Consider the following 23919-nt stretch of genomic DNA (forward strand, 5'->3'; position numbering starts at 1 on the left):
TTGATTTCTCCTACTTGTGTCTCCTTTGACTTCCTTGAATTTTGCGGCCTGCAGTTGTTTCTGCGGAGCGTGAAGCTGATCGTGACACGAGTCTCTACATGTTCACTGCTCCTGCAGCGTTCAGCGTGATTGATTTTATCTGACTCTGATTATGCCACATCATCATTTACAATGAAGGAGAAATAATGCATATTGTTCACTATATGGGATTGCAACCAAAGGTGGCCCCAGTATTTGGACACTTAAATCCCACATTAAAATGCCTGAATGTATGTATATACAGCGGGTAAAATAAGTATTGAACACGTCACCTTTTTTCTCAGTAAATATATTTTTAAAGGTGCTTTTGATATCAAATTTTCACCAGATGTTGGTAACGAACGTAACGACCCAAGCAATCCATACAAATAAAACAAAACAAGCAAGTAAGTTCAGGAATGAAGTTATGTGTGATAACATGGCAGGGAAAAAGTACTGAACTACTGAAATGTATTTAATACTTCGTACAAAAGCGTTTGTTGGTAAGAGAGCTTGAAGCTGCCTCCTGTAGGAGAAACTATGGCATGCATTGCTCACGTCTTATCTTCAAATCTTGAAGGTTTTGTGGTCTCTTCTATGAACTATTTAGCTCTTATTTTCTATTGGATTCAAGTCAGGCGATTGGCTGGCCGTTCTTGGCTTTATTTTCTTTTTCTGAAACCAGTCGAGAGTTTGCTTGGCTGTGTTTGGGATCATCTTCTTCATCCTGGTACTGTAGGTGTTGGAACTGAAGCAGCTAATATTAATTTCCACTGACGAGGGGCAGGATTGCTTTCTAATTACTGACTGATTTCTGCTGGAGACAGACTTCTTTAACCTCCCTTTCTTCATGTGTTCAATCCGTTTTCCCTGTGTCAGTCCATTACACAGAACTTAATTTCTGAACTTATTTGTTTAGTTTTATTTGTATGTATGGATTACTTGGGTTGTTAATGACATCTGGTGAAAATTTCAAGTCAACAGCACCTTTAGAAATATATTTACTGAGATAAATGGTGACGTGCTCAATACTTATTTTACCCGCTGTATAAAGATGAGACTTTACAAAGTTTGGTTTTGTTCTGTTATGCACATGGGGCTTGAAACACAATCAAGGCTGATTATGTAACATTTAGTGGAATTTTTGTTTGTTTAAATGCATTCAACTAACAATACACACTTAAAGACTCAGACCAGCCCTTGTTTTCTCTGTGTGTGTGTGTGTGTGTGATGAATAGCCAGAAGTGTAATTAGGAAGCTGCTGGGTGCAGTGAGGAAGCTCAGTCTAATTTTGTGCTGGATGTCCTGACCTGTTATAGATTTATGATTGGGTTATTGAACCCCAAAGCCTGTTGTATCATACACTCTAAAAAATGCTGGGTTAAATACATCCCTAAATATTGGACAGAACACATGCTGGGGTGTTTTCAACCAACAGTTGGGTTAAATCTATAACCCAACCTTCTGGGCAGTTACCCTGCCGCTTGGGTAGTCGTTGGGTTCATCCATATTTTACCCAGCGTTGGGTTGTATTTAACACAGCATTGAGTGTATTTAATACACACTTTGATAGTGTAGAGTTTTTCATCCAGTCAAAGCTCTTTTAGTGTAGTTTGTTTCTCTGTGTGTCCTTTTATCTTACACCTTTAACCCTATGATTATAAGGATATCAAATCAAACTCTAAACAGCAATATTGGAGATACTGTCCTTCACGCTTAATGCAGGCAGTCTCTGAAGAGTGGCTTATTCCTCAGACCTTTTGGGAAACTCCAAGTCAATATCAGTCTCTGTGATTCATGTCCCATTGCTGGATGTCCTTCCGTCTTTCCTACTCTGTCATCTTCTTTAATCACTCTTCTCCTTCATTGCTGTAGTGTTGTCTGTTTTATTTCCGCCTGTGGTTTTAAACCTTCTCTTCACCCCCTGTACCCTCTTAGTGGTTAGTTACAGACATTAAGTTTTCACACCTGTTCTACAGTATAAACACAGGAAGTCATGCACATTTATGTAATCTCTACATCAATATCATTTAAAGCATTTTAAGTACTTTCATATTCAAGCATATTTGGCATCAACTCAAAAGCAAGCAAAATAAAATACCATTGAAACCGGTGAATAGCAATATCATAAATCTGGTGTTTTTGGTCTTCTCAAGTATGAGCTATTCTCTTTTATGATATACTATATGAGCCTGATGTATCAAATATGATCCCCAATAAAAACACATGCAAACTTTCTTGTTTAAAGGTTCAATAAACCATCATAAAAACAAAGAATATTCTGACTATTATTTCATATGTCAAGCGTTATAGGGTTAATAAATAAATGTCTACTCTCCAGTAAGACTGACAGCATGATGGATTCATCATAATTCATCCTCCAGGTCCTGGAAGTGAGAAATAATGCCTGCATTTAACCATTTCACTGGCCTCGGTTCAGAAAAAAGGACACTTGGCAATACACATGATACACTTCACACAATTACACAGGCTACTTCCTTTATTCTTGACCTGTGAATATTCTGCATAGACCTACTGCATGTGTCAGAAAGCACCTTTTATAACTACACTCTTGGGGCGGTATGCTTTTATGTACAAAGGTGTATCTTTTGAAAACGTGCCGCCCTGGTGAGCTCTTTTGTCCTAGCTTTTTTCCTGAGAGAGGACACTGACTGCACAAGATATTTTCCCACAATGCAGTGCATTTCTTGTTAAAACAAAAAACATATTCTCCCAAAATGATATCTTCTAAGATCAGTTAAGGTCATGCGAGAAAAACGTAGCACACTATTGTTGAGTTTATTGTTGCATAATTGTTGTGCTGTTTCACATTCCAGGATGCATTGTATAGTGTGCAATATTCAGTAGCTGGTGCACTGGTATGTTTCAGTAGTATGAACGGAGAACACCACAGCCGCTGAGGAAGTTTGTGTCGTGCCTCCATCTACTGGACAGAGCGCGCTACTGCAGCCTTCCCTGCGACGTCATCCAGCAGGCGGGGCTACAGCTCCATATATGGTCCGTGGCGTTACTGCAATGGGCGGGACTTCGCATCCGATTGGCTCAACTGGTGTCCATCACATCTGGTCGATAGCAAACGAGCTAACTAGCTCATACCGCCGAAATACCGTGAAAGAAGCATAGCGGCGAGAAACCCGCGGCTTACTTATTTCAATTTATCTATTTTTATTTATATTTAAACATTAAATCGGTTATTTGCAGAAACCGGGACGGAAGGAGAGGTATGTTGATTATTGTGCGAGTACTAAGTTAATTGAAAGCGCTCAGCTTACACGCTACTAGAGAAACAGAAACATATTAGCTTCATGTAGATGCAAATAACTACACCCAACATTTCTGTGGCATTTAACTCGTTTTGCCTTAACATATTAGTATTGTTTAATGTCTACAGACTAATTAACTTGATGAAAACTTTTTTTCTATAAGTATATCCTTGTTAGTTCAAACAAACCTCATTTGTTTGCTGCTTTGTTTATTTGTTTTGCTAACTTGTGCCTTTGCTTTTGATGAACATTTTGCTAGCGCATAAAATCAGCCTAATATAACCCAGTATGTCAGTTTTTGCTCTATATATCATTATTAACCTTCAAGCTTGTGTAACAGATCTACATTTAACCTTTCTTGAGCATCTCTATAATAACTTATAAAAGAATGAATTAGTAAAATATTAGTGTAACATAATTTTGTGTAATGTTAGATGTAACAACAGCAGTAATTATATGAAAATATGAATACTGTTTAAACTAAAACGGTACTATTTACACAGTTTTTGTATTTAAGAATTATTTTTAATTTATTATCTAGCTTATCCCTTACGTAAATGAAGAATCAGAATCAGAAAGAGCTTTTATTGCTAAGTATGCTTGCGCATACAAGGAATTTGTTTTAGTGTCATAAGCTTCCAGTTCACTGAGACAACAACAACACACACAGACAATAAAAATAAGATAAGAATAAAAACATAAACATATAAACAAAACAAAAATAGAAACATAAATGATTGTATATACAGCTGTGCAATAGATGATGGAATGGGATAGAATAGAAGGAGATGCAGGGATGTACAAGGATGAAGGTGGTAGCAAATAAATATACGGTTATTGCATTGGGGGGTATTGGGGGCATTTAACATAATCCAACATTTCATAAATTGGATTGCCTGGGGGAAGAAACTGTTCTTGTGCCTGGTTGTCCTGGTAATTGTGGATCTGTAGCGCTGGCCAGATGGCAAAAGTTAAAAAAGATGATGACTTGGATGTGAGGGATCCAGAGTGATTTTCTGAGCCCTTTTCCTCACTCTGGATGTATACAGTTCTTGGAGGGTGGGCAGGGGGGCACCGATAGTCCGCTCAGCAGTTCGAACCTTTCTCTGTAGTCTTCTGATGCCTGATTATGTAGCTGAGCCAAACCAGACAGTTATTGATGTGCACAGGACAGACTCCGTGATGGCAGAGTAGAACTGTTTCAGCAGCTCCTGTGGCAGGTTAAACTTCCTCAGCTGGCGAAGGAAGTACAACCTTTGTTGGGCTTTTTTTTTATAATGGAGTTAATGTGAGTGTCCCAATTCAGGTCCTGAGAGATGATAGATTCCAGGAAGTTGAATGACTCCACTGCAGTCAGAGTGCTGTTCATGATGGTGAGTGGGGGGAGAGCAGGGGGGTTTCTCCTGAAGTCCACGATCATCTCCACTGTTTTTAGCGTGTTGAGCTCCAGGTTGTTTAGACTGCACCAGACAGCCAGCTCCTTAACCTCCTGTCTGTAAGCAGACTCGTCACCATCCTGGATGAGGCCGATCAGTGTGGTGTCGTCTGCAAACTTCAGGAGCTTGACAGAGAGGTCTTTAGATGTGCAGTCGTTGGTGTAGAGGGAGAAGAGCAGTGGGGAGAGAACACAGCCCTGAGGAGCTCCAGTGCTGATGGTGTGGCTGTTTGACATGAATTTCTCCAGTCTCACTAGTTGCTTCCTATCTGTCAGAAAGCTAGTGATCCACTGACAGATAGAGCTAGGGACCGAGAGCTGGGTTAGTTTGGTCTGGAGGAGTGTTGGGATGATGTTGAAGGCCGAACTAAAGTCCACAAACAGGATCCTCAAATAAGTCTCTGATTTGTCCAGGTGTTGCAGGATGTAATGCAGTCCCGTGTTGACTGCATCAGCCATGGGCCTGTTTGCTCGGTAAGCAAACTGCAAGGGGTCCAGTAAGGGTCCAGTGATGTCCTTCAAATAAGCCAGAACCAGTTTTTCAAATGACTTCATGACGACAGACGTTAGAGCCACAGGTCTGTAATCATTAAGTCCTGTTATCTTGGGTTTCTTTGGAACAGGGATGATGGTGGAGCGTTTGAAGCAGGAAGGGACACAGCTTCAGTGATCTGTTGAAGATCTGTGTGAAGATGGGGGGCAGCTGATCAGCACAGGTTTTCAAGCAGGCTGGTGTCACAAATCTACAATAAAACTCATTCAGATCTTCAGCAAGTTGTTGATTCACCTCAGTGCTGGGGGATGGTGTCCTGTATTTGGTGATGGCTTTCAGGCCTTTCCACACTGAAGCGGAGTCATTGGAATTTAACTGATCTGAGTAGGTCCTTTTAGCCACTCTAATCTCCTTATTCTGTGTGTTCCTGGCCTGATTGTACAAGACTCTGTCCCCATTTCTGTAGGCGTCCTCTTTGGCTTGACGAAGGCGTCTGAGTTTTGCTGTAAACCTTGGCTTATCTTTGTTGAATGTTACATAAGTCCTGGTGGGAATGCATATATCCTCGCAGTAACTGATATATGAAGTTACAGTCTCTGTGAGCTCGTCGAGATCGGTGGCAGCAGCTTCAAAAACACTCCAATCAGTAAGGACGAGACAGGTTTTTTTAAAACCCGCTCTGTCTCGTTGGTCCATCTCTTTACAGTCTTTACCACAGGTTTAGCAGATTTAAGTCTTTGCCTGTAGGTTGGTATAAGATGAACCAGGCAGTGATCCGAGAGCCCCAAAGCTGCTCGTGGAACTGAGTGATATGCGTCCTTTATTGTTGTGTAACAGTGATCCAATATATTGCTTTCTCTGGTGGGACATGTAACATGCTGGCTGTATTTTGGCAGTTCACGTGAGAGATTTACTTGTTTAAAGTCCCCAAGAATGATTAAAACAGAGTCCGGGTGTTGTTGTGATCAGATCAGTGAGTTTTTGTAAAGCTGTGCTCACGTGCGCTTGCGGTGGAATGTAGACACTCACGAGAATGAACGAGCAGAACTCCTGCGGTGAATAGAATGGCTTGCAGTTAATGAAGAGCGTTTCTAGATCTGAGCAGCACATCTTCTTTAACACAGTTACATCTGTACACCACCTCTCATTGATGTAAAAGCACGTCCCGCTGCCGCGCGATTTCCCCGTTGATTCTGCGTCGCGATCTGTTCTGATCAGCTGGAAGTTCTGAAGATGAATCGCGCTGGAATGGCGTTGTTCAGCCAGGTTTCCGTGAAACACAGAGCAGCAGAGTTTGAAAAATCCTTATTTGTCTGGGAGAGCAGAAGGAGTTTGTCTGTTTTGTTGGGTAGAGAGCGGATATTTGCCAGATGGATGCTAGGCAACGGCATTCGAAATCCGTGCTGTCTGAGCTTCACGAGCGCGCTGGCTCGCTTCCTCCGTTTGCGCGTCCTGCGTTTGATTAGCTGCGCCGCCTACTATGTCTAGCAAAACATCCGAATAATCGAAAACTGGTAGGAGATTTTGTGGCGTGTTCTGCCAAATGTTCAGCAATTCTTCTCTGGTAAAACTGATAGAGTTTGAGAAAAAACAGGAAAAACTAACAAAAAAACGAAAACAACTGGATAGCGAAGCACCATGGCTGCCGTGCGCGGTGCCATCTTATATGAATAAGCATAGTTTTATTGTAGTAAAAGTGTAGTAACCATGTTTTTTTGGCATATTGATTACCATTTGTATAACCACAGTTTTACTACAAATGCTTGTAGTATAAATGGTTAAACTATGGTTAGTGTAACAAAACCATGGTTAATTTGTGGCTACCATGGTTTATCTATAGCAACCATGTTTTTTTGGTTTAATTTAAAACCAAAAACTCTATTCTAATTCTATTTTATCTCTCTGTCTTCTTATTTATCCCTCTATCAATTGCATATTTATTTTCTAACTGCTAGCTTTTCTTGGAAAACTAACACTAGCTTTCTTTTTTCTATTCTATCTACTTGTTTCTTAAAATAAATAAATAAAATAAACACTAGGTTTCTTTTTTTCTGTATTCTATCTACTTAAAAAACAAACAAACAAAAAACCCACCTTTGTTATGTGTCCTGCGTTAGACTAACCTTGTCATAGCACTTGTATGTTGTGGCTCTTTTGTTGGTTTTGATTGCTTCTATTGTCCTCCTTTGTAAATTGGTTTGGATAAATGTAATTTGTAGTAAAACCATGGCTAATTTTCATAAGGGCTACGTCTGTTGAAGATTACTAACTAATGCAAAATGATTAACTGGAGGCATATGTATTGGTGTACATAAAAAATTAAATAAACTGTTAGGCAAAGTCCTAGTAAGAAGCTTTGAGAAATGCACATAGATATGTTGTTTTTCTATTTATTTTTGCTTGCTTCTTTTTCCTGACACGCACATGAACCTCTGTCATTCCAGGAGAATGGTCGTCCCTGATGGTGGAAGTGTCATCCAGCCAGAGGACAGCAGTGAAGCAGACGAGCTGATGTCCAGCTCAGAGCCGGAGTTCGGTCCCAATCTGACCACGGTGGAGCTGGAGGAGGTGCGTAAGCTGCAGGAGCTGGTGCACCGTCTGGAGGTCCAGAATCAAGCCCTGCGCAACAGGGGCAGCAAACTGGTGCTGGGGGCCGCCAGCAACAGCAACCTCTCCACCGGAGCTAGCAGGAATAACCTGCACGGTGCCATGGACACTTCTCCCGGAGCAGAGGATGCTGGGAACCTGGCAGGCAGCAGCAGCAGTGAGGACATGTCTCCGCTGCCCGAGGCCTCCAGGCCGGAGGAGGAGGATGGGTTCTTAGCCTCCAAACAAACACTGGGACGCTTCGACCCGAGTCTGTCTCCGGATCTCTGTGAAGTGGACACGCTGGGAGCGAGTGGTGCGGGTATGGACCAGTCTGCCCTGGACGAGGTGGATGAGCTTGACTTAGAGACATGTGCTCAGGCTGAGGATGAAGACAGTTGGTGGGTTTATTCATCTTTTTATTGTAATCTCACATAGCTAGGGATGTAACGATTAGCGGTTTGGTGATAAAATTCCCCACGGTTAGTATTACCAATATCATATTTTAATTATCGTTAAAACTGTATTTGATTACCACGATTTGAACAACTGAGGATAAATAAATACTGTCCAGCATAAAGCACAGGTTTAAGTAACAGTCTGGCGTGCGCACAGCAGCAGAGTAGTTTTGTGTGAAAACATGGTGGAAAAGTTGGGAGGATTTAAAAGAGTGCTAAGGGAATTATACAAGTGAAATTATATGAATTAATTATATGAATGTACCTCTGAAGATTCTGACTGTCTTCAGAAAAGATTCGATGGATTTTAGTTTTGATCTTCACTCCGTGTAATACCAATTAATCGTGTTCTTAATCGCAATGCTGCTTTATCCATGGAGGTTACGGGAAACAGCTGTAATTCTGCTGCTCCAGAAGCGCCACCTGCTGTCAGAGAGTGGATTTACAGAGACTCCTATTCAGCCTGTGTGCAGTTTCTGTCTGGACGAAAAAAGGACTGAATTTGCATGCCCTGCTGTAAATTCTGACCAGTTGATGGAAAAGCTTATGTGGATTCTACACATTTAAATAATTTGGATAAGGTATCTAAAATTATTAATTGAGCAGATAAAATACATAATGTATTAATCGATTATCATTTTGACTTAACCCTTTTCTTAATTTAAAGGCTGAAATGAGAAGTTTATCATTTTATGACACTTTTGAAGCTTTATTTGAACATTTGGTACGTGTTATTAGATAAACTGTTGTCAGTCATGTTGTCGTTTAAATCCGGACATCATTGATAATGTTATTGTTTTAGTGTTTATGCAAACAAAAAGTCATTTTCTTTATTGTTTGTTGATTATAAATACAAAACTAAACGTGTGTGTCAGTACTTTTTGATCATTTCCAGCACATTTGAACAGTATTATGACAATATTGATAGCCGTGATAATTTAGGTGCCGGTAATCGTGATGAGAAATTTTCATACGGTTACATCTCTACACGTAGCAAAAAATGTCGCTATCACAGTGTGTTTTGTACATTTAGTGAGTGGTTGTGCTATGTTACTTAAAGGATCAGTTCACTTCAAGAATAAAAAAATCCTGATAATTGACTCACCTACATGTCATCCAAGATGTTCATGAAAAGTAATTAAGTTTTTTTTAAGGAAAATATTCCAGGATTTTTTCTCTGGACTTCAGTGGTGCTCAACGGGCCGAATGTCCAAATTGAATTTTCAGTGCAGCTTCAATGAGCTCTACACGATCCCAGCAGAGGAATAAGGGTCTTATCTAGCCAAACGATCGGCCATTAACATGAAAAAACAAACAAAAACATTTATGCACTTCTTAACCACAAATGCTCATGTTGCACTAGCTCTGTGATGTACTTGACATATTGTGTAAACGCATTGGAAAGGTCACACTCGGGTTAGTTCAAAATGTTTGGGTAGGGCGAAAAACTCCATCTGATTTTCTCCTCCAACTTCAATATAGTTCTACATTGTTGTTTTACCTTTTTTGTGAAGGGTGTTTGACTGACTTTCTTTGTTTGTTTGGTAAACAATGGGTCGGTACTTCTACGTCATGCCACTGCGTAATGTTTGAGGTCGAGCTAGTACAAGACGAGCATTTGTGGTTTAAGCATTTTTTTTTACAATGGCAGATCGTTTCACTAGACAAGACCTTATTCCTCGGCTGGGGTCGTGTAGAGCTCTTTGAAGCTGCAGTGAAACTGCAATTTGGACCTTCAACCTGTTGAGCACCATTGAAGTCCACTACATGGAGGAAAATCCTGGAATGTTTTCCTCAAAAACTTTAATTTCTTTTTGACTGAAGAAAGAAAGACATGAACATCTTGGATGACGTGGGTGAGTAAATTTTTATTCTGGAAGTGAACTAATCCTTTAAGGCTGCAGTACACTACACCACTTTTAAAATAGGAACAATCACTAGGCATCGTGCACTTGCACACTTGAAATGGTTACAGATGAAAGCTGAGCATCATACACTAAATGATTGAGGATCACACACACTCCCAGTATTTCTGGTCATTCCCAATCCAACACTACAAAGGCACACAGAAACATGCTTCATTGCTAGATTCATGACAAATAAAAGCAACGCTTTAAAATTGGCTCAAAAGCAGAGTCTGTTGCATTAACACACTACACCGTTTTCTGTGAAATCTGTCAACTCATATCTTCAGATTGGCTCTGACTTTCCGCGTCCACTCGTCCGGTCTGCAAATCGGGACAAAATCTGTACAAGACTTGTGTAATGTATTCCATCGTAAATGATTAGTTCACCCAAAAATGAAAATGAAGTCATCATTTATTCACCCTGTTGTTGCTTAATTTTAGTATCACTGATACCTTTTAGTAGGCTATCACCCATGCGACTCGTGTTCTCGGGTTTGGTGAAAAACAAACCAAATTTAACGCATTATTTAACAAGAAACCTTGACTATTAGTCAGGTGCATTACTAAGATGCACATGGTTTGTTCTTGACTGGCAATTTCTCAAGCACCATTTTTAATATTTAACTACACCATGAGCATGCATGACTCGCTGGATAGACCAGTCCAGCAGCGTTGACTTAAATACAGCTCATAACTATAACTATACATATCTCATAACTAAAAACAGGCTCAGTGAGGAAGAGTAACAGCAAGAAAATTTGGTAACACTTTTACTTACTATTACAATAACAATAAATGATCAGAAGTCAGAAAGAGCTTTATTACCAACTATGTTGTTTACACACAAGGAATTTGGGTAACACTTTCTTGTTACATGTTTCATGTACTTACTATTATAATAACAATAAATTATGCATAATTACATGCAAGTAACCCTAAACCAAATCCTAACCCTAACCATATATTAACCATTAATTAATATTACTCAGTAATAACACTGTAACAAGGACCCCTTAAAATAAAGTGTAACCAAAAAATTAAACGTTTCTAAAACTGAAACCAAAGGTGATCTTATTATTAGTATAATAAATGTAATTATTAGGCTGTAGGCTTAGTTCATTCTGCATTGATTTGTTGAATTTATTACAGAATTTCCAAAAGGCGTTAATAATAACAAGCAGCTAATCTCTGTAATGCAGCTTTAATGTCCATCAGAATAATCCAGCCAGTGATCCTGCAGCAATTAGCCGCTCCATATGTCCATATCTGTAGCGTGAGGTTAATAGCACTGGGGCCGTGTCTGAGGCGGCAAGCGGCTTCTGGTGGATTTAAGCTTCATGTGATACTGCTCAATCTGTGACGCTGAAAAGAGAGGATTGTTATGAACCGGATGGTGACCAGGGCAGTTTTTAATAGGATCTGTTATATAAAGCTGTGGCGTGTTGTTTTGTTTGGGATGCTGCTCTCATTGTCTCTCATATCTATTGAATATGAAGTTAATAAAGTAAATATAAGATGTTCTCAGAGAGACTTCTGAAGACTGTTAAACACTGACGATGCCTGTCTGTAGGTTTAGGCTTAGGGCCTTGTCAGTCTATCCCTTCTGTTAAGGCGGCATCAACTCTCTAGTGATGTTATTATTACTATCCGTTTGACAGGAGGAGCGTTTGAGAGACCTGCTGATAAACAGTCATTATATTTGCTCTTCCATGTGTGGATGCTGCTAGTGGTCCAGAATTAAACATGCAGAATGCAGAGAAGTATAATACTTTAAATGCTGAGCTGTCTCTGCTTTCAAATAGCATCAGGGATCATTTTCCATTATTAGTTTTATCTCTAAAAAGGACCTGGATGTTTGTTGTGTCTGCCTTAGAGAGCAGGGCAGCATTTATTGACACAGCCGCTCATGATGGATGGATGCTTCACAAATGAACTTCAAGCGTTTGTTCCAGTAAACACTGTCCATCCCACATAAAAGAGCGTTTGATTCCTCTTCTATTTACATTTGAGCAACAGTCATGTAGAGGAACGGTTCTGGTGCTGTTTTTATGGGGTAATTAAGTCTCGGTGACGAGTAAACACTGTGCTTTCTTCAGGTGTTCAAGCATGAGTCCAGCTTCATGTGGAGCACAATAACAACATGTGCATTGCTGTAAATGCACAATAATCTGTTATCTCAAACAATAAAACATAACATAATAGTGGTAGATCTTTGATGTAGTCTCATTTCTCCTCCCAAACTGATTTGGCTGTCACTACAGGTTTATTTGCATGACTGAGTTCAGTTACAGGTCTTCATTGTTCTGTAAATGTGTCCTGTTTTTCTCTCTTTAGGTTGTACGTTTCACCAAAGAAGCAGGTTGCTGCTGAACTGGGGCCTGATTCACCGCTCAAATGGTGTCGAAAAGTTCTCGATCATCCCAGTCCAGAGACTGAGGTCGCCTGTCGGACGCTCATCAGCCGGCTAGACCAAAGTAGGGAAACTTTACTAGATTTGTGAATACATTCATGTGCAATAGAAGCAGTATTTTATGTAACTGATGTTTGTTGTATGCACATGAATACAGAATGACTGAATGATTTATGAAGTCAGAGCGCTTTAACACCTCACTGAAGCATTACCGATGTGCGCTTTTCCAGGGAAATAATGTCCTGTGACATGTTTCTGCTTTGCACACTGCTGATTTACTGTATTTTCAGCTTCTGTCACATGAATCTGTCCTATAGAAATTAATACTTTTATTCAGCAAGGATGCTGTAAATTGATCAAAAGTGATGATAAAGACATTTATAATATTACAAAACATTTCTATTTCAGATAGATGCTGTTCTTCTGAACTTTCTATTCATCAAAGAAACCTGAAAAAATTCTACTCCGCTGTTTTCAACATAATAATAAATGTTTTATGAGCAGCAAATCAGCATATTAGAATGATTTCTGAAGGAGCATGTGACTGATGACGCTAAAAATTCTGCTTTGAAATCACAGGAATTACTTGCATTTTTAAATATTTTAAAATAAAAAACTGTTATTTTAAATGGTAAAAATATTTCAAAATGTTACCGTTTTTGCTGTATTTTGGATCAAATAAAAAAATGCAGGCTTGGTGAGCAGAAGAGACTTCTTTAAAAAACTAAAAACCTTACAGTTTAAAACGTTTGTCTGGTAGTGTATGTTAGCCTATAGTTTGAAGTTAAAGATATTAATATTAATAAGGTGAGTCTGAGATGGTTATTTGACAGTGATTTCACATTTCTTGTTTGTATAAAGGCTTAATACAAATAAAAGGTGAGCATTAATTTATTTGTGCTGTTTTTTCCCCCTAAAATATGATATAGTTTTATAGGAGGAGTTCATAGACTTGGCAAATTCATTTTTCATAAGCTTGTAGGTACAGACATCTGTTGTGGGCATTCTCGGCAGTTTTTATGAGGCTTTTTTTAATAGTGTTCATATCGATATCAGATTTATATTGTATCGAACGAAATTAAGAAATATATCGTGATATAAATCGTCCAGCCCTACCCAAAAATGACAATTCACTCGTCGTTTGTTGAAATCGCATTCTTTCTTCTGTGGGATGTTTTTATTGTATTTGACACTTGTATTTTTTGAATTGTTCTTGCCATGAAAATAGCCTAAGATGCTGACATGGCATTAAATAAAAATATACTACTACTACTACTACTCTTCTGTGGGAAGTAAAAGAAAATATTTTTGGAAGTGTCACTTGCAGTCTTTTTTATTGTTTTTTGTTCTATTTATTGATAATTTTTGTTTCTTTGAATCTCTCAACATTTTACAACAGTAGCCAGGTGGTGAAGACAAGAAAAAATAAACTAAACTTGCACTCTCCACTACCTGCGACGTCACTTGCATTCGACACGTGTGGTCTTATGGTTTTCTACGGGAGGAAAACGCTTAACGAGAAACTTTGCGTTAGCATTGCGTTCATATTCTGCTGTTCTGTAGCCACAGATTTGCGGGTCTTGTCTTTTTCTCCTACAGATGACTTGCAGGACCCTGTTCGTTATTGTATTAAATTAGTTTTAATCGTTTAACCACCACAGCGTCTTGTCTCCATTGGCAACGCACACGTGTCGAATGCAAGTGACGTCGAAGGTAGTGGAGAGTGCAAGTGATATTGTAATTTACTTTATTTTTTCTTGGCTTCACCACCTGGCTACTGTTGTAAAATGTTGAGAGATTCAAACAAAAAAATAATCAATAAATAGAACTAAATAAAGAAGACTGCAAGTGCAAGTCTGCAGCCAGAGCCTTCTCCTGCCAGACAAAAAACCTGTGGTTAAACGAGATAAAACGAGCAGACTGGACAGAAACGATCGTCAAAAATGCTTGCGTTTGCAGCGCACACTTCTTATCTTTTGTTGTCTTTTGTTGTTATTAGGTGCGTCTAAAGATTTCTTATGCATCTCAGTACTATGTCGTTTATGAAATAATGTATGAGTGCATGTGTGTAATACAACTAGCTGGCGATTTATATGCTTAATCATTGTGTATACATTGTTATGAGTAATTGTGGCTGGAATAATAGTGTAGCTGTAAAAATAGTTGCCTGCTGAAATTGAAATATATACATCTTCACGACTAGATAGACACGGTGAGTTTGTCTTTACTATAAAAAGGGTCTATTTCCAGTTATTTATTGCTAATGCATTATTGTTTGGTTTGTGTTTTGTAGCGTCTAGGTGGAAGAATGTGTACAGTAGCCCATCTCAGTCCAGTGAAACTGGCGTCTCGGCGTCCTCGTCTGCTGGGTACCTCAAATCAACTAACAAAACACTACTAACCTCTGGCAGCTCAGGTATGGCATTAACCCCATTCACTGCATCACACACACACACACCCTCGCGGGCGTTCACTGGTGTGGACGGAGCGGCTGTGACTGTATGTGTTCAGGACACACAGCAGATGACAGGATCAGATTTCATGCATGAGGTGTTTGGCAAACATTTCTGGCTGGCACACTCCTCTTGCGTTGTCTTCATCTGTGTGTTTTTATGTGTTTACAAACCTGTTTGGCGTGCAGTGTGTGCTTAAGTCACAAGTAACCGCCTCTGCATGAGTTTCTGCTGTTTAATGAACCTCGTTAGTATCTAGAGATAATTGAATTGCTTTGCTGCATCAGTGTGACTCACTTGCAGTATTAGTGCTGTGTGATATGGAGCAAAAATCATATCTCTGTATTTTTAGACAGAATGGCGGAAGAGATTGGACGTAGATCCACTTTTGGATGCAACCCGTTTATAATAATCTTTACAGAGGAAATGGTTTTGCTGCTCATCTGATCTTTTAAATCAGAATAATCCTCAAAGAATTGAACTAGGGCTGCAACTGATTATTCTGATAACTGGTTAATCAATCTATTTGATTAATCAGTTAATTTTAGCCATATTTTTTCTGCATTTATAAAAAAAAAAAAAAACATACATATATACACACTTATTTTACATCCTTCCCAGTGTTTTCCTTTTTAACAGTATACAAATATTAAAACAAATAGTTATTGTATCTACAGTATGTGGGCTGTGCTATACATTATGTGGGGAAAAAAGGGTCAATGAATTTGTTTGTAGAAATGTGTTAATCACCGCTTTAAAGTTACATGACTGGCAAATGTTTTCTGTGCACTGTGTGCAGACACAATTAATCAATCACATTTGTTGACAATTGTTTTAGGTAACACTTTATTTTAAGGTGTCCTTGTTACGCATGTTACTATTGTAATTAGGGATGCACCGATACCATTTTTTCAGAACTGATCCAACCTGATACCAAAACTTCTGAGTATTGGCCGATATTTTCCTTAATGCATGAATGACATTTCACAGGTAGCTATATTCTCCATCTGTAAATGTTAGAAAGCCATGGAAATATTTCCATTTTGCTGTCAGAACTGCATAAGCTTTAGCTAAACTTCACAGACTTCGAGCACACATGCGCGCCAAACAGACAGAGCGCAATGAAATAGGAGCGCAATAATTCTGACTAAAATATATATTTTGCTGAAATATTTGTAGTTGGACAATACATGTGACGTAGAATTTTAAACCTACAAGTGTATTTGTATGATAGCTGTGACTGTAAAGTGACTGTAATGGGGTGATCAAAATAAACTTTTTACTTAATTAGTCTGTGCATTTTTATTTTCATTTTTAGTTTAGTAAATTTAACTTCTGCTTTAAATTTAGATTGCGATGTTAGAATGTATGTGATTTTATACCGTATACCGCAAATCAGCCAAAAAATACTGATATGAATTTTTGCTCATATTGCCCAGCCCTAATTACATGCAAGTAACCCTAAACCAAACCCTCACCCTAATCATATAGCAAGTACATTTATTTAATTAATATTACTTAAATGTATAATTACACTGTAACAAGGGCACCTTAAATAAAGTGCAACCTCTTTTTATTATCCATTATTAGGCGTTGCAGCCCTGTTATTGAGTGTCTGTTCTGTTGTTCACAGGGTGCATGGGCGTTCCCTCTGCTCTCAGCTCACAGTCGTCTATTGACAGCGAGTTAAGCACCTCAGATGACTCCATCTCCATGGGCTATAAGCTGCAGGACCTGACTGATGTTCAGATAATGGCTCGTCTGCAGGAGGAGAGTGAGTATTGTTCACCTGACACGAATCCAGAGCGCGAGAGGTTTCACCGCGGCATGCGTAATGCAAATAAATGTGGGATATGGAAATGCTTTCTGTTCTTGAATGTCCTTTGTTTGTTTTAAACTCTGCTTCAACGGCACGGTCTGACAATGGTTCAGGCAAACTGTAGACTCCTGTTATGTGTATTGAGAACACTTTTGGGGATTAACTAGAGTCTGTTGTGTAACTATTGGGTGAAAGCTCAGAAGTTTCATTATTTGACAAACATTGAGTTTGTAAGGCCCATACGGTTTGACACTCTTTACTTTTTAAAACCCTTTTCTCAGCATTTCCTGATGGACAAAATAAAACCCTGCTTGACATTTTTCCCGTTGAATATCAGTTTTTGCTCAGAAAGAACACTTCACATTTAAAAACGTTGATCTGTCAGTTGTAGGGCTGAACGATTTAGGAAGAGATCAGAAACATGTTTAGCAGAGCTGGGCACCAGAATCAAGAGCTTATATTTACAACAAAATTCATTATCCATCGTAGAGGATTACATTTCTTAAATATATTGTGGCGGGAGGAGCCAACGACAGACACAGTGGGCGTGGCGTCAAGCCTCGGAGAGGTTTTTATTAAACAAAATATTAAACTAAAGTGTCCAAAGGGGGAAAAGTGTCCAAAATAAACGGGGATCTGGTGTCCTCGTTGTGCTGCAGGGCTGTGTAGGAAGGCAGTGTTCAGGAGGGCAGGGTCCAGGGAAGGGGCGGAGTCCGGTGGCCGCACGCGCTCCCCTCTCGGGGCCGGGAGCGAGTGGCGGCGGCGTCTCTGGCGCGGCTTCGTCCATCTTCGGGATCCCGGCACTTCTGGGGGACTCGGCGGCTCGGCATCCTAGCCCGTCAGCCGCCTAACGGGTGCGGCAGTCCTCCTCGACGCTCCCTTCCTGGACCCACGAGGACACCAGCGTGCATGCACGGGGGAGAGACCGGTCTCCCGAGGAGAGGCGCGTTCGGCATTTAACGGCGGCGGTGATGAGGCTCTATTCACGTCAGGTGCGCCTCATCACACGCCGCCAGCCCTGGCTGTTTCAGCGCCCCTCCTCTCTCACACACCCACTCCTGTCGGGAGCCTGGTGAAGGGTGGTGAATATGGGACGGGGTGGTGATGATGGACGGGGGGAGGCAGCCGACTCGTCACAATATATATTTTTTATAATAATAATATGCTAATTTATTAATACAATTATAAATTATATAATTTCACAAATTCTAACAATTTAAGGATACAGATGTTTGAACGGCTAATGATAAAAGCAAAATTGTGATGCATAAACAAATGCTATCAGTTTTATAATGCCATTTATGCTTATTAATAGAGAAAATAAGCTTTCAAACATGACAGATTTGTTTTCACGTCAATCACACATTGTGTAGGTAACTATAAGGTTTACTCTGTTCTTCTCCTTATCAATCAACATGTTCATTATAAAAAAAAATATTTTTTTAAAGACAAATTAAAAAAACGTCAGTTAAATCAAAATTTGACATTAGTCACACAAACTACAAAACTTTATATTAATTATTATTAACAAGGTTAATAATTAATGGGGATCTAAGACCATTAGAAAACACAAGCTATCTATAAAAAAATCTTCATAATCTCTAGATATTTGTCAAATTATCCATAAGATAAGTGCAGCCTACATGTGGTGAATGAAGTTCGAGGTTACGCCGGTCATGTTCGTGTTGCAAATTGTGCATAGTCCTACACCACATTTATTTTTATGAATATTGTCCGTTTCGAAGTGTTTGTATCCAAACAAACAATATTTGTAGATTCTCTCTGCCCCTGTAGCCTATTGTTTTGTGCTTGCACAGCATCATGCAGCGTGTAGACTTTGATCAGAGGCGCCGGCGCCGCTACTTCCGTGGCTTGCAGTTTGTATAAGTGGTTCTCAAACTTTTTACAGCGGCGTACCCCCTGGGGCATTTGAGTTTCTTCTGCGTACCCCCTGGGGCATTTGAGATTCTTCTGCGTATCCCCTGGGGCATTTGAGTTTCTTCTGCGTATCCCCTGGGGCATTTGAGTTTCTTCTGCGTACCCCCTGGGGCATTTGAGATTCTTCTGCGTATCCCCTGGGGCATTTGAGATTCTTCTGCGTATCCCCTGGGGCATTTGAGATTCTTCTGCGTATCCCCTGGGGCATTTGAGTTTCTTCTGCGTACCCCCTGGGGCATTTGAGTTTCTTCTGCGTATCCCCTGGGGCATTTGAGATTCTTCTGCGTATCCCCTGGGGCATTTGAGATTCTTCTGCGTACCCCCTGGGGCATTTGAGTTTCTTCTGCGTATCCCCTGGGGCATTTGAGATTCTTCTGCGTATCCCCTGGGGCGCTTCTGCGTATCCCCTGGGGCATTTGAGATTCTTCTGCGTATCCCCTGGGGCATTTGAGATTCTTCTGCGTATCCCCTGGGGCATTTGAGATTCTTCTGCGTATCCCCTGGGGCATTTGAGATTCTTCTGCGTATCCCCTGGGGCATTTGAGATTCTTCTGCGTATCCCCTGGGGCGCTTCTGCGTATCCCCTGGGGCATTTGAGATTCTTCTGCGTATCCCCTGGGGCATTTGAGTTTCTTCTGCGTATCCCCTGGGGCATTTGAGTTTCTTCTACGTACCCCCTCTCTTCCGCTTAGACTGCAGTCACACCTTTTTTATTAAAGAACAACATTTGCACCCTTAAATTGATTTACTGCTGCATTTTTTTTTACCTTTATAGAGGCAACGGTTTTCTATCCTTATTTTATTGTATGTAATGTTTTGTCATATTCTTAATATTCCATTAAGTGTATTAGTAATATAATAAATAAAACAGTAGGTGGCGGCAAGTCACTGTCTTAATGAGCAAGGCGTCGCGGCGTTCATTCATTCAGTAACGAATCAAAAGGCTGTAGTTATGAAAGGGTTATTAATTAAAGTGACTCTCCATATTAAGTGCGTCTCCAAGTGCTTGGAGACGCACACCAGATGTTGCGGATTTCGTTGGAACTATTATTTCGTTACAAAATATAACAAACTATTTTGATATTGTGTTTAAAATGTAGGCTACGTTTAAAATGTTCACTTAATATCACCTTTTTTGTCGAACTGTTGTATAAAATCAGTCACATTTGCAATCATTTGAATATTCAAGGACAATTGCATTCTTTCTCGTATTTTAAACATGAAAAACAATAACTCGCACAGGGTTATCAAAGAGAGTTACTTAAATCAAACTCAATTTACAGTCGGTGTCAATATTTGCTCTTCATGATATCAGTGCTACAAATCTACTTTAAAGATGAACAGCAGCGTGATTTGCTAAAGCAGCATACTAAGCGGGCATCCTATCACATGCACGGGATGCAGTCAGGTTTGACCGCAAAAGATGAGGTAATTTAATTGGATATCATGTATTTGACCATTTACGGCACTCCCATTTTCCTGTTTTTATATTAGAAGTGACATTTTGAAATTTGACATTTCAGAAATGCATGTTCGGTTTTAATGTTACTTTAGTTTAGGGTAGAATTAAATGAATGCCAAAACTCTTTTATTGGCGTACCTCCTCCATCACCTCATATAGCCTACCCCCAGTTTGAGAACCACGGAGTTAGGCTAAATAGTTAGTCGCAATTATTTTTTAAATGATTTTTAAAGTTTAAATACAGTTCTTATAAAGTCATTATCAAGTCATGCGATTGGAGACTGATTTAATTTAGAGTAGGCTATTCGTTCTCAACTCAAAAAGTCAAGTCATTTTCTTAATTTATTCGTAATCTTTAAATTTGCAAATGCAGTAACTCAAGACCTCCACCTCTGATATTTACAGCTTTTAAAGTGTGGAATGTGAGATATTCATCATAGATTTGCTTCGGCATCTCAATATTACTTTGCGTACTGGCCAAAAAATAAAAAACACAAACCTAATTGTGCAGTCTGTCCTAACACTGAAAGAGGGCAAAATCTAGCGCTGCAACTCGCTAACTGAAAGAAAAAAGAGGTATTTAAAAAAAGATAAACTTTCATGTGCTTTTTTTTTTGTTGGAAACCGGCAGCTGGCTTAGGCTATTCTAAGTCACGGTTGTTGAGAAGCAGCGTTGTTTAAATTAAAGCCAAAATATATTATTTGAATTTTTGAGTGAAAGACACGTAGAAGGGTGGGGGCACACTGGGGGCCAATATCAATATATTTCAGGGGGGGCAAGTGCCCTCATGGCCCCTCCCCTGGCTACGCCACTGAATAAGAACAATATAAAACGCACTAAGGATTATTGATTTGCTGGGTTCATGAATATTAATCAGGTTGTCTGCGTTCGCTCGAACTGATTCGCTGAAATCAAAACAGGGAGGATAATAGGTGAGTGCCAGCCAATGAGATTGCCGTTTGCGCTTTAGGCCCGCCCACTACCGGAAAACTGTTGCAGTTTTGCATGACGCAGTTTTTATAAACAATGTTTATAAACCATGTATGTATGCATAGTTTAATACAAAGGACCGAAAACTATGGATGTAACGATTCACGATTTGATTCTCATGATTTTTTTTTAACAAAATGAGATTGAAGACATTATGCCGTAAATGAAAATGTGTAATTTTATTGATTTATAAAGGTGTGATTTTTTTCATTTTATTTTAAATTCTACAAATATTTTAAATTAATTTTATTTGACATCCCTAACGTGCTAAATTGTAGATACACCTATATACTCAAATACACTTCAAAATCCTAAATACATTAGTTTGCTTTGACTTGTAATAATGATACTGATGTTATACCATCTGCAGTTTCAGTTTACAAGCTGCAGTCCGCATATTTTGCCTCTGTCGCCATCTCTGTGCGGATGAATCTAATGTTTTGTAACCATTAAAAAAACATTTTGTAACCATGTTTGTGTGGATACTGTACTTAGCAATCACAGATTCTAGCCGATGTCTTAGAATATATAACCCAAATAAGAATTTTCACTAGATATTGTCATCTGAACAAGTAACAAGTCTGCCACTTTTGTTCTGAACAACTGAGGGAAAAAAGCATTACAGTAAATTGCGTTACCAATGGTAATTAAATCTAAAGATCAGTTAATTAGCTCATGTCATATCAAACTGTGCATATTATTATTATTATTATTATTATTATTATACTTTGTTCTCAAATTATTAATGATAACAACACCAGCATTGTGTGACTGTGTGTATATAGTGTGTATTAGCATGGAGCTATCAATCTGTATAGTCTAATATCTAATTGTCCATTTGAATTTCATATGAAGAAATTCTTTTAAGCCAAAAGGAAAATTATTCTCCCTTCGAACTGGCTCTCTATAAAATACAAATCTTGTGTAATCCCAGGCTATCTGTAATTAGATGCACAGTTAAAACTGGAATATAATTTAATTTCAGTCACGTGTTTCATAAACACACAATCCTTTCCGGATTACAATCCGGCATCAAAACGAGAAGTTTAATTATTCTAGCTGCTGTGAGAAAAGGCTATAAACGATGCTTCACATGCAGGATCCTCGCATGCGATAGCCTACTAGCCGGGAAAACTTCATGTTTACAGACGTGACGTAATGATGCAGTGCCATGCTCGAATTTCCCGTGGAAACCTCAAAAATTAGAAAACATTATTATAAGTAGGGATGCACGATATTGGATTTTTGCCGATATCCGATATGCCGATATTTTTCAACTCATTTTGACTGATACCGATATTTCCTTTTGTTTGGAAACAACACCAAATCTCTCCTGTGCAGAAATTATAAGCAAAATATTTTTCATTTTGGTTAGTTTTTAACAAGAACTTATTTGTTTATTAAATCGACAAAAATAAAGTTTTTTTGACATTACATTAAAGCGTTGAAAATAACTATAAATAAACTATATGTGACCCTGGACCACAAAACCAGGGTCGCTGGGGTATATTTGTAGCAATAGCCAAAAATACATTGTATGGGTCAAAATGATCGATTATTCTTTTATGCCAAAAATCATTAGGATATTAAGTAAAGATCATGTTCCATGAAGATATTTTGTAAATTTCTTACTGTAAATATATCAACTTCATTTTTGGTTAGTAATATGCATTGCTAAGAACTTAATTTGGACAACTTCAAAGGCGATTTTCTCAATATTTCGATTTTTTTTTTGCACCCTCGGATTCCAGAGATGCAGTGTTAACCCTAACATTTTATTTTAAGATTTAACATTTGTAGATGGTCTAAACCAAAAGAGTTGTAAAAATTCTGAAAATCTTTTAGAGCTCATGATTTAAAAAAAATAAAACGTATTACACATTAATGAATAAATCAGTATATATAAAATTATTTAATTCACAAGTGTCATGTTTGTGATTTTTTTTTTTTTTTTTTTCATGTAAACTATAGTTTCTGAACTTTAAATCAAAACATACTCATTGTTTTATGACATAAATTACTGCTTTATTTAATCAGAAGCACAGTCTAAATGTTACTTGTGTAGGCTATTTTACTTTTAATTTAATTAGAAGTAGGCCAACAGCGCCCCCTACAGATTAAAGCTCCTTACAGAACGGGCGTTAGGACCCGGGGGAGGCTGTCACTGCTGCTGCCGCTGCACGTGCTGTTACTGTTTACTCTTGGTGTGTTCGACTTGAAGCAGCGCTGCACAGAAGGATCACTTTATGACACTGAAGTACCCTGAGAGTGATTCAAATGCATCTCTGCTCTCTTATCGCTCTCACGGAACTTTGATGACGTGATCATTCTGCACAGCGCTGCTTCAAGTCGAATGTGTGTCAAATCACACACCGAACGCGTCATTCTGTACATGCTTTCACTGATTAAATGCAGGATCCAAAATAATTAATCTAATCATTATTCAGACAAAACTTTGCTTCAAGAATGAGCCACACTGCTGACGTGATCTAATCACCAGCACACCCTGAGCACATGTGAGTTAATGTATTCCTCTTATCGGCAAGACATATCGGCATAATTTTTCATATCGGGCCGATATTTACATTTAAAGCCATTATCGGCCGATTCTGATATCAGTCCGATAATATTGTGCATTCCTAATTATAAGCTAACCGTTGTGAAT

The 23919-nt window shown here is 38.9% G+C and overlaps 1 protein-coding gene across 3 annotated transcripts in view; it reads left to right on the top strand.

The window, feature by feature from the left end:
* Positions 1-3068: 3068 nt before the first annotated feature.
* LOC306883039 (SLAIN motif-containing protein-like) overlaps positions 3069-23919 on the top strand; it is a 33426-nt gene continuing 12575 nt past the window's right edge. For 2 of the 3 annotated variants that reach the window (XM_079438103.1, XM_079438102.1), the window contains exons 1-5: positions 3104-3260; positions 7675-8217; positions 12516-12655; positions 14885-15007; positions 16678-16818. In XM_079438103.1, the coding sequence (XP_079294229.1) occupies positions 7679-8217; positions 12516-12655; positions 14885-15007; positions 16678-16818 (943 nt within the window). In that variant the 5' untranslated portion in view covers positions 3104-3260; positions 7675-7678. Of the gene's footprint in view, positions 3261-7674; positions 8218-12515; positions 12656-14884; positions 15008-16677; positions 16819-23919 lie in introns of all 3 variants that reach the window. The other variant, XM_079438101.1, reaches the window with a different exon arrangement.

This window comes from Barbus barbus, assembly GCF_936440315.1.
Source record: "Barbus barbus genome assembly, chromosome: 17".
Taxonomy (NCBI): Eukaryota; Metazoa; Chordata; class Actinopteri; order Cypriniformes; family Cyprinidae; genus Barbus; species Barbus barbus.